This window comes from Onychostoma macrolepis, chromosome 08 (assembly GCF_012432095.1).
Source record: "Onychostoma macrolepis isolate SWU-2019 chromosome 08, ASM1243209v1, whole genome shotgun sequence".
Lineage (NCBI taxonomy): Eukaryota > Metazoa > Chordata > Actinopteri > Cypriniformes > Cyprinidae > Onychostoma > Onychostoma macrolepis.
The window spans coordinates 19,000,984-19,015,912 of record NC_081162.1 but is presented as its reverse complement, the minus strand read 5'-3'; the positions used below and the strand labels follow the sequence as shown (position 1 = coordinate 19,015,912).

The window sequence follows — 14,929 nt, the reverse complement described above, 5'->3', positions numbered from 1 at the left end:
ACATGATGTGAGAGATGTTTAACTGATTAGTGTTAAACTGAGTGAAATTGAGACAATTACAATTCACCAGTGGTTCACTGATTAAATGAAGTCAATCGCTCTTTGTCTTATTAGCGTTTAATAGTGATTATTATTTAGTGCCTAGTGAGAAATGGATATCACTCTTATATAAAAATACTGACAAGCTTGATTTAAATGAAACTATAAATTAAATAAAAATGTAGAAACGTCCACTTTTCTGTTTCTAGACTTCACAGAAATATTACAATTGAAATACACATTAGGGTTACAATTTTTTTATATTTTAAAATGAAACAATATGTTATTTGAACAATTACACCTTCCTGAGCCATCAATGTGGCATAATTATTTTTTATTAATTATATAGAATTCCAAGTACCACAAAACTGCTCATCCTCACAGCCATGTACAGAGGGAAAGTGCTTTATTTTGAGGTCAAAAACAGGATTTTCTACCATTTAAAATACAAAAGTCTATTCATAACTATCAAATATATTATATAAATGGCATAATAAAACAAAATGCCAAAAAAAAATATTATAAAATATATAATGAAAATAGTGGTCCCCTGGAGTTGTGTCACTGGTGTTACCGCTTAACGAAAGTCTTTTATTTTGGAATAAAAAATCACACTGATGACATCACTCGACTTCCTCCTTCTTATTTTCTAAAGATCTATGAAAAAAGGCCCATGTTTAGTCCACTGTTTCTTTTCAGTTATCAGAAATGTTCTCATTTATCTCATGATTTCATAAGAAGCTTTTAGATGATGTCACTGGTATGACCTATTTATTGTTAGGGAATTGTAAAAAAAAAAAAAAACTATAATACAAATGGATTAAACTACTTAATTTAGAGAGTATACCATGATTGACAACATGTGGCTTGATACCTTGTAGCAGACATTTTGTCAAATGCATTTTTCATGAAAATTGTCACTGGTGTTACTGTCACTGGTGTTACCTTCCTTATGGATAACACCAGTGACGATCAGTATATCAGCTCTAATGTATGCCACTGGTGTTACTGTACTGTTTTTGTCTGTCACATTAAATAAATAAAACATAATCTCCTTATTTCTTGCATTTTCATTATTTTTCTGTAACTGACTACATGAGCTGAAATTTTTTTTTTAGAAATAATATTTCATAAAAACTTTTAATATTGCTAAAGAAGGTAACACCAGTGACAAAAAAATGATACATGTGGTCTTGAAATAATTGCACAAATAGCTAAAAAAAAAAGAAAATAAATTAACCTGTAATTTATATGTATTCATAAAGTCAAAAGGTAATCTAATAATTAAGTTTAAATGTTTAAAAAAACATTTAAAAAATAAGACATCTTGCCATACCAAAAGTGGACGTTTCTGTAGAATGACCCAGAAAATACATGATTTAATATGATATAACATAATATAACAATATAATATAATAAATATTTGAACTGAGCTGGATGATGACGCTCTTGTATTTATATATGACACTGTTTGACATGTATAAATTGCTATATAAATAAAGGTGACATGACAATATAATTCACTATAATAAAATATAAGTTTTCACCTGTGTATTACTTTCCGATGAGGTAACATAAATCAGCCAGTCAGAATACTCTTCTGTTGAAGTGCCACACTAGCTGCTAATCATACCACCGGTTTCTGACACACTGAAAGCTTGTTTAAACAAGTGTGAGTGTGCCTGAGAATTTCAAGTACATGTCTTGGACAAAAAGTTATCTTGGCAAATAAATGAGCTCCATGTTTTATGTGAAGAGGGTATGTATAAATATGTGTATATAATATCACAATCCACTCTCATCCCTGTTATTAACACTTTCTCTGTATGCATGACAACACACTATACCTTCCAACTATCCAGTATGTTCAATAGAGAAACAAAGGGCATTCTGCAGTCTTACATGTGATTATTTGACAAAGTCTGTGAGTCAATCAGGTGTCATTGAGTGTTTTGAGAATATGGGTGTAATAAGTACTGTATATGCCCTCTGTGTCTGAAACATAAAAATGTCAAAGAGACTATCATGCATATTATTATGACAATATGGCACTTTTAGTAAACACTTCAGATTGCATCTAAAAATTTAGTGAATTTCCATACATTTAATGACACAAATCAAATCATGCATAGACCTGAGGGAGTCACGCTTCAAGAGCTCTGTGAATTTGTGTGTGACACTTATTTGGTTTTGTTTGATTACAGATTATTGCATTCGGACGGCTCTGAATTAGTTAAATTACTCTTGGGGTCTGTGTTTCCTGACAATATGAACATAGTGTTCTTTTCTACTGTCTAACTCAATGATCTATATGAAGTAAAGAGTTCTCCTGTTTACAAATCAACATGTGCCTGAACAGAATGTCAGCAGACTGTTGTTATAGCAACACAATCTCTCTCAGGAAATCCAGAACATGTCCATATTTATACATTTTTGACCATTAGCTATCAAATATATAAACAATTTCAGCTTATTTATTTAATTACATATACACTACATGATTGTACTATAGGGTAAACATACCTATTAAGCTCACCAAAATCTACATTGAGACATTTTTAGTGCACAAGATATTGGTTTCAGTACAAAAAGTTATGTTAAAATAAAATATTAATCTCTCACACAAAAATATTTAATTTTATTTTAAATGACAAAAGCATTTCAATTAAGATATACATCATTAAATTCAAAAAGAGGGTTTACATTTTTGTACCCTTTAAGCACAACCCCTGTTCCCATTAAGCTCATATCATGTTTTATTAAAAATTCTCGTTTATTTTAAGGAAACTTTTTAAAGAATAATTGTAAAAATATATATTTTTTGAAGGTACAAAGTCAATCACAAAAAAACAAAAAAAACAACAACAACATTAAAATCAAGCAACAAGGCATTCAATTTGATCAATAATATATTCATAATGAAGTGTTATTTAAGCACATTGCATCATCTAGGCTAGTCTACGTTCAGCTAATTAACATATTCAAAAATCAAATAAATCAAATCAATAAAACATTTAATTAATGGGCATGAACACAGAAACTAGCCTCATTATGAAATCTCTTGTTAAATGGATGTCAACTTATCTATAGTCTCTTAAGGCTGGAATACACTACATGATTTTTGCCCCGATTTTCCACAGATTTACAGTCTGGAGAAGTTGATGCTAGTTGCCAAAGATCAGAGCCAGTCTGCAGATTTGAGTCGACAGAATCCATAGAAAATCGATTAATTTAACTTAAAGTGACAACCATCAGTTAATATTTAAAGTCTCTTTATGAAGTATTTACATAGACGTTCAATGTGGAAGAGCTTAAAGAGAGAACACTGAGCTTAATTGGAGCAGCAAAATTTTTAAATAAATTTCATGTAATATTTATTAAAATGACAGGATTTGTGCTAAATAAACTAAATAAATAGTCTAGGTCATGTATTAAGTTCATACATATTTTAATATGAACAACTATTATTAACAATATCTATGAAATTATACTTTTTTTTATTGATTTCATACTGAAGCTGTGTGATTTTCATAGTAGTGCACCCTTTAAGCTCACCTTAAAATAATATGAAATCTTTAAAAATTACAGCACTGTAAAACGACAGACCAGCAATAAACTGTCAATTTATAATATTATGATAAAAGTACAAGCCAGTAATGCCTGTGAAGTAATATGTTAGCGTAGCACACAATATTATACAGCTAACGTTAGTCAGCTAAATGTGTTCTGTAGCATCTGCGCTATGTTGCTAAAACTATATTTTGGATCTAATGTAATTATTTCCCACATCCAAGTTCCAGGTTATAATATGCAAAAGTCTGAACATTAATCCCTTAATTTTACAATAAGTAGTGAAACGTACCCAAAATAAAAGCTTGAATGTCTAAAAAACGCATAATTTATGGGGCGCCTCTTTTGGTGAATGTTTTTAGACAGCTTTCAAAATGGCCAGACAGTGTGAGCACATGGAGACCCGTATCTCAGTGTGCAATTATCTGATTGACTTGAAATTATAGGTATATAGTAACAAACATCAATTGGTTAAGACATCAAGTAGGATAATAAATTGTTTTTTCTTTTTATAATCTGATCTCAAAAATGGTTTTGATAATTAAGTGTGCTTAATGGGTACGTGAGCTTAATAGTTTACCCCATCTTGTTTTAGACACATAAAGTTACCTTGTTAGTAACATAAGCATAATATATTAAACAGCCATTATTACAGATAATATTCTTTTGTTAGAAGTTATTTTCCTAGCACAAATGTTATGATCAACATGTGAATGCATTTATTCATTAATTCCCTCAATTCTGTGGATCACTTTATGTAAGATTCATTAAAAGCAGCTACTTGGGCAGCAGATGACAACATGATATATTACAAATGGCCTGGTATTGTCCAAACATCTGAGAAAAGTTTTCTTCATTACAAATAAATAAATATCTGAAAAGCTGAATTGAAAATCAATGACATGATCACATGATCAGTGTCACACATTTACTATTTGAGACTAAGTCAGACTGTTTCTTTGTTTTAGCTTTCACTTTGTTTCAGGTTTCAGTTAGATTTTGAATCCACAAAAGTGGTCTCAGACTGTTGGATTATTATACTGTATCTGTGAGATGGATACCACTGCCACCGTGTGGACAGCTGTTGTATCTGCAGCACTGTTTTATTTGATCTTTCCAAAAGGACAGGACGCATGTAGATAATGCTGATGAAAGACGTACTGTATCAGTAAATGTAAATCATCTATTGAGATAATATATGTAATGTGAGCAGTTTTCATATGAAATCATAATATTTAATATGAGGCTTCAGGATCAAATACATAAGTTTGACCCAATTTTTGCTATTAATCAGGCTATAGCTTGGATGACCATGATCTGTAGCTGGTAAGCTTGTATGTTTGATACTTGAGCAGTGGTTTAATCCCCAACACATTGTCTCTAAGCAACATCAACAAAAGGAAATATTATACTGACCTTCGTTTTTCACTTGTGGCTCCAGGTGAGCTCGTTAAAATTCCACTTCCATGTCAAATCCCAATGAGCGTGCATGAATTCGTCTGCCAATAAATGGGTAGAAATAAATATTCAGAGACCTCCAGGCTTGGAAAATTGAATAAAGATTCGTTGCAAGATCGGTTTGGCATTTTTTCAAGCTCATGTCTACAATCATGCTTGTTATCTGTAGACCACAAACTATCCTGTGGTGTAAGCGCATGCTGCGATTAAAAAAAAAAAAAAAAACCCCGAGGTGATGAGTAGCCTACTGATCTCATATCATTGATCATTGGCTTTTATATAAAAATGATACAACAGCACTCTGTACCAGTATTTATGGTTCTATATTTGGTGTCTAAATACAGCAGGATAGCACAAAGACAGAAGAACAGGAGGAACTGAAACGTTGCACTTAAAAGCTACAATGTGTGATTGCTAAAATAATAACACTGTGATGCAAACAAACCCAATTATTCGCTTTTCTGAGATTTTGATCTTTGTATTAGAGCCCCTTCAATAAGATCCTTTGTAATAATAAACATCAACAAAAATATAATGTGATGCACCAGAAAAACGTAAAGAAAAAACTAACACCAGTTAGGTTCTTGATGGTTTATTAGAACAGGAAATGATAACAGAGCACAGTCTCCATGCTCAATGACAGCCAGAACTGAGGACAATGAGTTTCCAAATGCAAAAATGTCTGCACGTTGTGTGTGTGTTAAAGTACACTGCGTTCCAAAAGTCTGAGAAAACTCTAAACATTTGGGATTTAAAATACCATTTACACTTGAAAATAAAGAAAGTTTCAGGATTTTTGTGCAATTTACAACAAAGAACCCTTAGAACATAAAATGATTAATAAATTTAGCACAATTTCCGGGTCACTAAACAAATAAAAAAATGTGACATTTATCACGTAACTCTGTAGAGACGGTCAGATGTTCTTACTTCCATTGAAGCACAAGATGTTCTTTGGATCATTTCAAATCAGGCTGAAGAACATTAGCATCAGATTTTACACAAACTACTGTACATGCAGCTTGAGTGCTGATGTTAAAGCAAAAGAAGGACAAACTGTATACAAAGACATTCTCAATTCTTCAATTAAATCTTTCACTTAAAGTATTATGGTAATTACATAATTTGAGCATGAGAAAATAGAGTATTTTAAGACTTTTGGACCCCACTGTCCATGTGTTTGTGTGTGTGTGTGTGTGTGTGTGTCTCTTTATGTGCATTTGTGCTGTTGATTTGGAAAGCATGCATGTGACTGTCTGATTGGTGGACAATATTAGGGCACATAGTAGCATGTTGTGTTGAATTACACACTACCTCTGTGGACTCCAGACCGAGGCTGTGTTCATGCAGATAGTTCACTTAAATTACATTTAAGCACTGAAATCATTATGTACACTGAAGGGGACACGACTTGTCATTTAATGACAATGGACCCAGTAACACGAACAGCCTCCGGTGCAAGACAAATCAGAAGTCCATCACAGTTAACAGAAGACTTGGCTCTTTCGCAAAAGTGTTTTTCTTCTTCTCTTTCTTTCAGGAGAAACAACTCCCATCCGAAGGCTTTGCACAGTTCAGAAACCAAGATCAAACACTGAAATTCAGGTCACAGTCGCAGAATAATCATCGTCATTGTTGAAAAAAAATTCACACACCAGAGAGCAAATCAAATCACTTGCATGAACTCAAACCAACCTAAAACATTACCACAAAACAAACAAACAAACAAACAAATATAAAAATGAAGATATCAGTACTGGCTAATATATTCTCTACAACTTTACAAAAAAATTCAAACTCCATTTGTGCTTGTCAGATGTCAGGTTTTGCATACTGAAAGCATGTCATTTCTAAACAAACCATTTCTTTCTTTGTGTTTGCACATTTCGTCGGGTGGCCCATTAGCTGTGGCAGTTTGTGGCTGGGGGACGTCAAAAAAAAATAAAAATCTCAGGGCTTTAAAAGACAAAGCAGAGAAAGAAAAACATCCCAGACAATGAGAAAGCCTCGAGCACACTGTCCTCACTGTTCATAGACAGAATTTTAATTGGAAAATTGAGAGTAGGGAGCTCTCTAAAACATAGCTAGGTATATTTCTGTCCAAACAAAACCCTATAGCAGAGTTTTTACGGCCGATTCCATTTCTTGCTTGAGAGAATTACGACATAGGAAAACAGTGAAACAACCCTCGTTTATTTTCTTTTCCCGGGAACACATTTTACAAAGCTCCACAGCAAATTAACTCCATTTCACTGCCTCAAAATCTTGTGTGAATTAACCCAGGCGGTGTTTAGAGCTTTTGTACAAGGTTTCACAATAAGCATCACTTGCGTTTGCTGCTTGTTTTTGGTTTATTCCGGCAAATGTTGCTTATATGGGATGCGGTCGAGAATGATGACTTGCCGCTTGAGTTTTGCTGCCCACAAAATCTGGCTGTGTGAGTAAGCAAGTGGGTGCCTGTGTTTCTGCACGTCTCTCACGATCATCTCTAGGCTTTATCAGGCCAAGATAGACTTAGCGTAATCACGCATGTTTCGCCTAATGGTGCAACAGAGTGAAAAGCCTGCGTGAGCGCATGCATGGGCGGGCAGACCTTTTTTAGTGGTGGGCCTCAGTCGTTGTGAGGGTACAACAGTTCCAATACGAATAGATGAGCTGGGTGACAATTAAAAAGCTGCGTCAATAATGTTGATTGTGTAAAAATAATTACACACAGAGTTCTGAACTCAGTCATGCATTGGCACTTAAAACCTATAAATTATACACTTCATTAATTGCTTTAATGTTCAGCTTCAGAGCATTCATCCATCCACATTCAAAAGAACACACTCTTTCCCTTGCCCTTAAATCCTCTCTCTATTATCACTACAACAGACTTTTCATCTGGAACACGGCCTGTTTTTAAACCAACATATACTTAGTGTTGAAGAATCATTGATTATAGGACCACCAACCATTTGATGTCAAACCCTCTCGTGGACCATTTTCACATTTTTGGGTTTGGAATATAAACAATAGCAGGGTAGACTTCTACAGAAATAAATGTGAGACCATAGCAAATGTTATTTTTGCATTACCATTTGTCTAAACAGTACAAGAAAAAAATCAATATTGTATTTCCATGACTTTCTAAAGGAAGAAGAAAAAAGGATTGATTATGGCAGTTAGAAGAGAGAAAGATGTCAAATTTACCATGACTCCCTCATAAGATGTATTTGAAACCCCACTGCAGCAGTGTTTACTATTTCTTTTGTAATTTAATGCCAGGGAAATATAACAAAGTATAGTGGTATGTTTAGAATTTTGGGGTCAGAAAGATTTTGTCTTTGAAAATGTCTTGTATGCTGACATGCTGGCATTTATTTGATACAAAAAATTAAAATAACAGTTTACTATTTTAACGTGTGATGGCAAAACTTCATTTTCAGCAGCCATTACTCCAGTCTTCAGTGTCTTATGATCCTTCTCAAATCATAAAAGTATTCATTTCCTTAAAAAATGAAATAAAATTCAAATTAAAACATTTTTACAACGTTAATTACTCTAGAAATGTCACCTCACACTGTGAAAAGGGTCCATTGAGCACCAAGTAAAAAAAAAAAAAAGAAGAAAAAAAGTGCATTACCGTCCTCTAGTGGACACACTCAGGTAATGCTTGGTAAATTACCGTTGCTTCAAGGGAAGAAAACAGAGATAACGTCCTTCACTGAGAGGTGAATGAATTGAATAGTACACTATTTCTTTCCTCCCTCCCTTGGGGTTTACAACCCTGAAACAAACAAACAGCAATCTAAAGAGAGCCAGAGGAAACTGAACAATGGCTGAAGTGGGCACAGTGCCATCGGGAGCCCAGTGGGTCTGATTTTTTTTGCTCTCCATCTAAATGTAACATTGTATTCATCTGATTCTGTGAGGTTTGTGAAGGCTGGCAGTGAGGGGGGACCCAGAGGGGTCCGATCTGTCTGGCTCCTCATTGACATTCTCCTAGGCTGGGCTGATGGCTAGGCCATGACTCTTAACGGTTATTTGTTGTTGGGATGGTCTTCTCTGGCTGGGCCGCACAAAGACGCCCAGTGTCAGTGAGACACTCTGAATGCAGCTCCCTAGCGGCCCGATTCGGCCCAGACAACCAAGCTCACATTCGACTCAATGGACTGCAGAGAGAACGAAGCCAGGCCGAGCGAAAGAAAGAGAAAGTGTTGCAAATGCCCTGCTCCAATTCTAGCATGTGTAGGGGATAAAAATGCACTCAATTTCTTGGTTTTTAAGATACACCACAAAATAAATGGGTCCACCCAACAACATATGTCCCTGTACGCAATATAAGGAAACTTCCACAGTGCTTCCATGCTCCGTCCAGAAAGCATGGGTTGATTCCTCCATGATTTTTGGCGAACGCGCTTTTCCATAACCCATTTACATCTGATATTCCAGCACAAAAGTCTTTAGTCACATGGCAGTTGTCTTGATTGCTTCCTGACACATAATAGGTTAAGGGAGGGAGGGGTAGTCAGTCATTTGACATCAGATCACTTAAGAAACTCCAGTGTTGGTCGGCCATTTTGCTTTCAAATGAAGTCTAGCCGGCAAGCACATTTTAATCCCCATTTTGGCGCGGCTCACATACACATACAAACAGACACAAGGAAGTTTGAGCTTGTCTGCAAAGGCCCTGGGATGCACTAAAGAAGCATCCGCAGGCGCAAACGTAAAGCAAGAGAGGTGAAAACGAAACGGATCACTTTCACTGAATGGTTTACAGGGCTTGAGATTACACAGAGAGACAATCCGGAACCGCTTCGCTATGCTAAACAGTCAACGTAGCTGTTCGCAGGATTATGATTATATATTTCACCTCCCATCACCCAACGCATCCGTTATTCCTAAGCGATCCTTCCGCTTCATTAGACAGGGCGTGATAGAAGCCGCTAACGTGCTAAGTGGCGTCACCCTGCAGGCAGGGGAGGACAGCGGCTTTAACACCATCAACCATTAACGCTCTCGTTCTCTCACTCTCGGAAGTCCTAGAGCTCAGCCACTGGTGGGGGACTTGAAAGACACTGGATGGCAGTGAGAGAGGACAGGAAGGGCAGGATTACAGAAGGAGTCTGAGTCTTGGGGGTGATGGGACTCTGAAGGGTGTGAACGGGCCTGGACCACTCATTGGCCATTTGGGTTGCGCTCACTTACACTTTTCACCAACAGGTGGCTGTAGTCCTGTATCTCATTGAGCCCCCGCTGAGTGTGGTGGCCTGGCCGTATTAACGCAGCATTAGTGCGTGGCTGTATGGGATACGGGTGATGGCCAGAAGGAGTCGCGTTGTTGCTATTGAAGTTGAGTCCGTCGCGGGACCATCGCAGATGTTCTCCATAGTCCGACTGGGTGGTAGGAGCCGAAACCACCCTCCTGCGGTCAGGTGAGTCCTGAGGCGTTGCCGGATAGTTGTATTCACCAGCAGAGTTACGAGTAGGTGGGGCAGACGGTCGCCCGCTCTGCTCTCGCTGATTTGGCGGATGGGACAGGATGAGGTACCGCTGACGCTCCGAATGAGGAGGAACATCACCGGATCCCTCTTGCCGCCCACCTTGCAGGTATTTGGAGCTCAAGTAAATGACGGCTGAGTTCGCTGGGCAGGGAGTCCCTGTCTGGGTGAGGAAAGTATGACTTTGGTCCCAATCGCAGTCTGTGAGATGGACGTTAGGAGTGGGACGTTTCTGCTGCAGAGGCGTCTGTTCTGGAGTGGGAAGTCCTGGGTCGATGTCTCCAGATTTTGGCCAGCCGTTGGTGAACATATTTTCAACCTGCGAGCGGGGTCGTTCGCTGCCGCTGATACGCGTCACGCTGATCACGGAACCGCTGCGGCCATGTCCCAGCATGCTCTGCTCCTTGTCACTCTTGCGACGACTCCCCATGCCAGATGCACTGGCTCTGGAGCGCTGACGATGCTTGAGGCTCATTATCCAACACACCATCAAACCTGACAACGCCGCCCCGGTGGCAAACGCTGAAACCGCTGAGACCACCAGCAAGTTCACGGACACCAAGCCATCTGGTTCCTCGATGAAACTCTCCTGCAGAAGACCTAAACACATGGAAAGAATAACAGTGAGCATAAAGAACACTTTTAGATTGAGTTGTTTATTTTTTTAAGTAAAAAAAATAATAATATCATTTTATTTTTCTATGAGGTCGAAAAATGCATGAGTGAAGGAAAATAGCAGACTAATTGCAGTCATTACTACCTAAAGGGGATGTTGATTTTAACAGCTGTAATAACTGTCTTCCTGATTAAAAGCATCTATCATCAATTACGTGTTTTGGAACATCAACAGATCTATCTATTTATCTATCTATCTAGAGTGTTATGTTGAAAAATCTAAATCTTGAGACAATATCTTATTAATTACAGGAAACTCAATAAAACAGGAGGAAAGTTCTTATAGTCACAACAGTAAGAACCAACATCATGAAATGGCATAGCAGATGAAACGTTCTTGAAACAAATTAATTTAACTGGCAAATTTAATCACAATAAAGACGAATGGTAACCATTTAACATTGGTGAAAATAAACAGCCTTAATTAGCACTTACAGCTGTTTGTTTAAGAACTCAAATAAAATGAGAAGAGAGGAGGCACAATCAATAAAAAATTTTCCTGCGATAATTAACTCATAATAGCTGCCTCAATGTGGGTGTTTGTGTGGAAGACTCAGCTGAATTGAATGATATATCAGCTGCAGTTGGGGACCAGGGAAAGGAACTGTACTGCACAATGTCAGTCATTTCATCGGGAGATGTTATGACAGAGTGCCTATCAATTTTTTGGTGATATACATGTTTACTTCTCAGTATTCATTTTGGAGGGACAGACCACATTACCGAAACGACACCTCAAATCAATCAATGCATTCATGTGGATGCTGAGTCAGTGTCTGGTTCTTCCTCAGTCCTTTTCTCTCTCTTTCTCTTGCACAAGTCTCTCTCTGCCCTCCCTCATTGTGTGTTTATCTCTGTCTCTGCCCTGCTACCACTCTCTGTCTATTTTGTTTGCGGTGTGGGGGCATTATATTTATTCTATCGCAGACAGATACCAGGTGTGTGTATCTTTTCCCAGCATGCTAACTGCTGTTTAAAGCATGGTAAGCTCTTGGTTTCTGTTTGCGTCATCTTTATGATTAACTTTTTGGCTGCTGTTGGCGGCGTGTGGCTGCATTGCTGTTAGAAGTTGGATAAACATCGCTGGCATGGGGCGGTTCACTTCACGAACCACTGACTAAAACAGTGACTTGTTTATGCTGTCACAACCCACTTGGCATTCACGAGGGCCCCATCGTGCATCAGGAACCAGGGTCCTGAAAGGATGTGGTAAACGGGTAGGCAGCGTTGGGAAGGTTACTTTGGAAGTTACCCTACTTAAAATGTAATAAATAGTGTAACTTTTAAATTACTTTATTAAAGTAATGTAACTGATTACATTTGATTACTTTTCTAAATTTCTAATGTTTTCAACTGTTAATCATTTTCAAACATGTTAACCAGGCAGGTTTAACCTTACAGCAGAACTCAACACTGATTACTGTTAGACTTTCGAAATATTTCATCACTTGAATTAAGATTATAATATTTTAATTTTAAAGGAGACATTGGATGAAAAATATCTTCATTTGCATATAAATGTGTCTCAGCAGTTTGTGGACACAACCACCCTACAATGATAGAAATTCACTCCTTTTTTAATCCCTCAAAAACCTAAACAGTCTCAATTATCAAGCCATTTTGATTTTGGAGTGAATAACCAGCGCTCTCTTCCACCTTCAATACCACGACTGAGGTGAGACGCTTGAGCAAGGCGCCAAACCCCCAACTGCTCCCCGGGCGCCGCAGCAATATGGCTGCCCACTGCTCCGGGTGTGTGTTCACAGTGTGTGTGTGTGTGTGTGTGCACTTGGATGGGTTAAATGCAGAGCACAAATTCTGAGTATGGGTCACCATACTTGGACACATGTCACTTCACTTTCACTAAATTAGTTTATGTCTGGCTGCGCAAATCATTTTACTCCAGACTGTTTTCTGAATGAGGGACAATTCAAGGCAGGTTTTGTTAAAATGTTAAAACTCAAGGATGGATCACTTCCACAGAGGAGAGGGGTGGGGTGAGCAGAGCTCATTAGCATGTAAAGAGATATGCACTGAAACGAGTCACTGTGAACAGAGCTGTTTTTGACCAGGTAAAAAGGGTGTTGTTTTATATGACCGCTGAGACCATTTCAAGAAGACCCTAATGAATCATACCACCTTGTGGAAAATGGGCATCCAATGTCCCCTTTGAAGCACAGCCACCACAAAATCAGACTTACTTATCATGCTGGGGTTAAATACAGATTTAAAATCATAAGAAATAATTTAATAGCTATGATACTGTTTTTGAAATCAAATCTTTGCATAGCTATGACAGGAAACACTGGATCTAACAATGCCTTAAAAAAAGAGTTAATCTTAAAAAAAAGCAGCATATACATAAACCCATATAGGAAATATAAGAGTTATCAGATAAGCATGTTCTAAACTTCTGAAACATTGGTGTTTCATATTTTAGAGCAGTCACTGCAATTTATGAAAGAAGTCAATTAAATCCGTATGTGGGAGTGTGTGTGAAAAAAAAATCAGATGTAACCCCCTTTGTAATCCTTAACATTTTCATAAGTAACTGTAATTTAATTACACATTTTTTCTCAGTAACTGTAACTGTAACTGATTACAATTACTTTTATTTTGTAATTAAATGACGTAATTCCGTTACATGTAACTAGTTACTCCCCAACACTGCAGGTAGGATGCGAGATGATGCTATTTTCTAGATTGTTTATGTTCATGCACTGTGGTGTTTACTTTCAGTGGCATGAGGTAACGGGGTGGAAGATGAAGTGATGTTTGACTGCTTGAAGACTCCACTTCTCTGTGTGATACACTTTGTGAACTTTTCAAACTAACTCTGGAGTGGAAAAAAATGGAAATTCAAATGTGCCAGCAACACTTTACAATAAAGTACAATAAGGCATTAGGTATTATGAACCAAATATTAAAAGCATTTATTAATGTAAATATTTGTAATATACATACTGTATTTAACAAATGTATCACAATAGAGACAAATGGCAATCATTTAAGACTGGTGAAAATAAACATCCTTGGGCTAGTTGCATAAACTTCGCCTCTATGTTAAGATGGTCTGGCCAATTAGCAGTTAGCCAAGGAGTAATCGGTTTTATTGTGTGGATTCAACTTAGACTAATGTACATTTTTATGTAACTGAATTTTAAAAAATGATGACCAGTCTTAAAGAAAAGAATTAGATGACTAACTTGTAGTAATAATATTATATATATATATACATATACACACATACACATACACATACACATACATACACATACACATACACATACACATACACATACACATACACATACACACATACACATACACATACACATACACATGTATGCATACGTTTTCATAGTTTAGGCCAGTGATACTCAAGTCTGGCTCTCAAAATCTACTTTCCTGCAGTTTAGCTCCTACCCTGATCAAACTCACCTACCTGTGATTTTCTATTGATTCTGAAGACAACGATTAGCATGCTCAGGTGTGTTTGATTAAGGTTCGATCTAAACTCTGCAGGAAAGTGGATCTCGTGAGCCAGATTTGAGTATCCCTGGTTTAGGCAATATTAGCTTTACAAGAAAAAAAAAAATCCACTGGAAATACTGTAGCATTTAAAATTCTGGAAACTTTGTATGGTATGCAAATCTAATCAAATTCTAATCTTGCATCCTTAATAATTTGGATTGGTATGCGAA

At 37.0% G+C, this 14,929-nt stretch overlaps 1 protein-coding gene across 6 annotated transcripts in view; it reads right to left on the bottom strand.

Moving 5' to 3' along the window:
• Nucleotides 1-5,652: 5,652 nt before the first annotated feature.
• sema6bb (sema domain, transmembrane domain (TM), and cytoplasmic domain, (semaphorin) 6Bb) overlaps nt 5,653-14,929 on the bottom strand; it is a 125,286-nt gene continuing 116,009 nt past the window's right edge. For all 6 annotated transcript variants that reach the window (XM_058784511.1, XM_058784510.1, XM_058784513.1 and 3 more), the window contains one exon: nt 5,653-11,150. In XM_058784511.1, the coding sequence (XP_058640494.1) occupies nt 10,228-11,150 (923 nt within the window). In that variant the 3' untranslated portion in view covers nt 5,653-10,227. The remainder of the gene's footprint in view (nt 11,151-14,929) is intronic.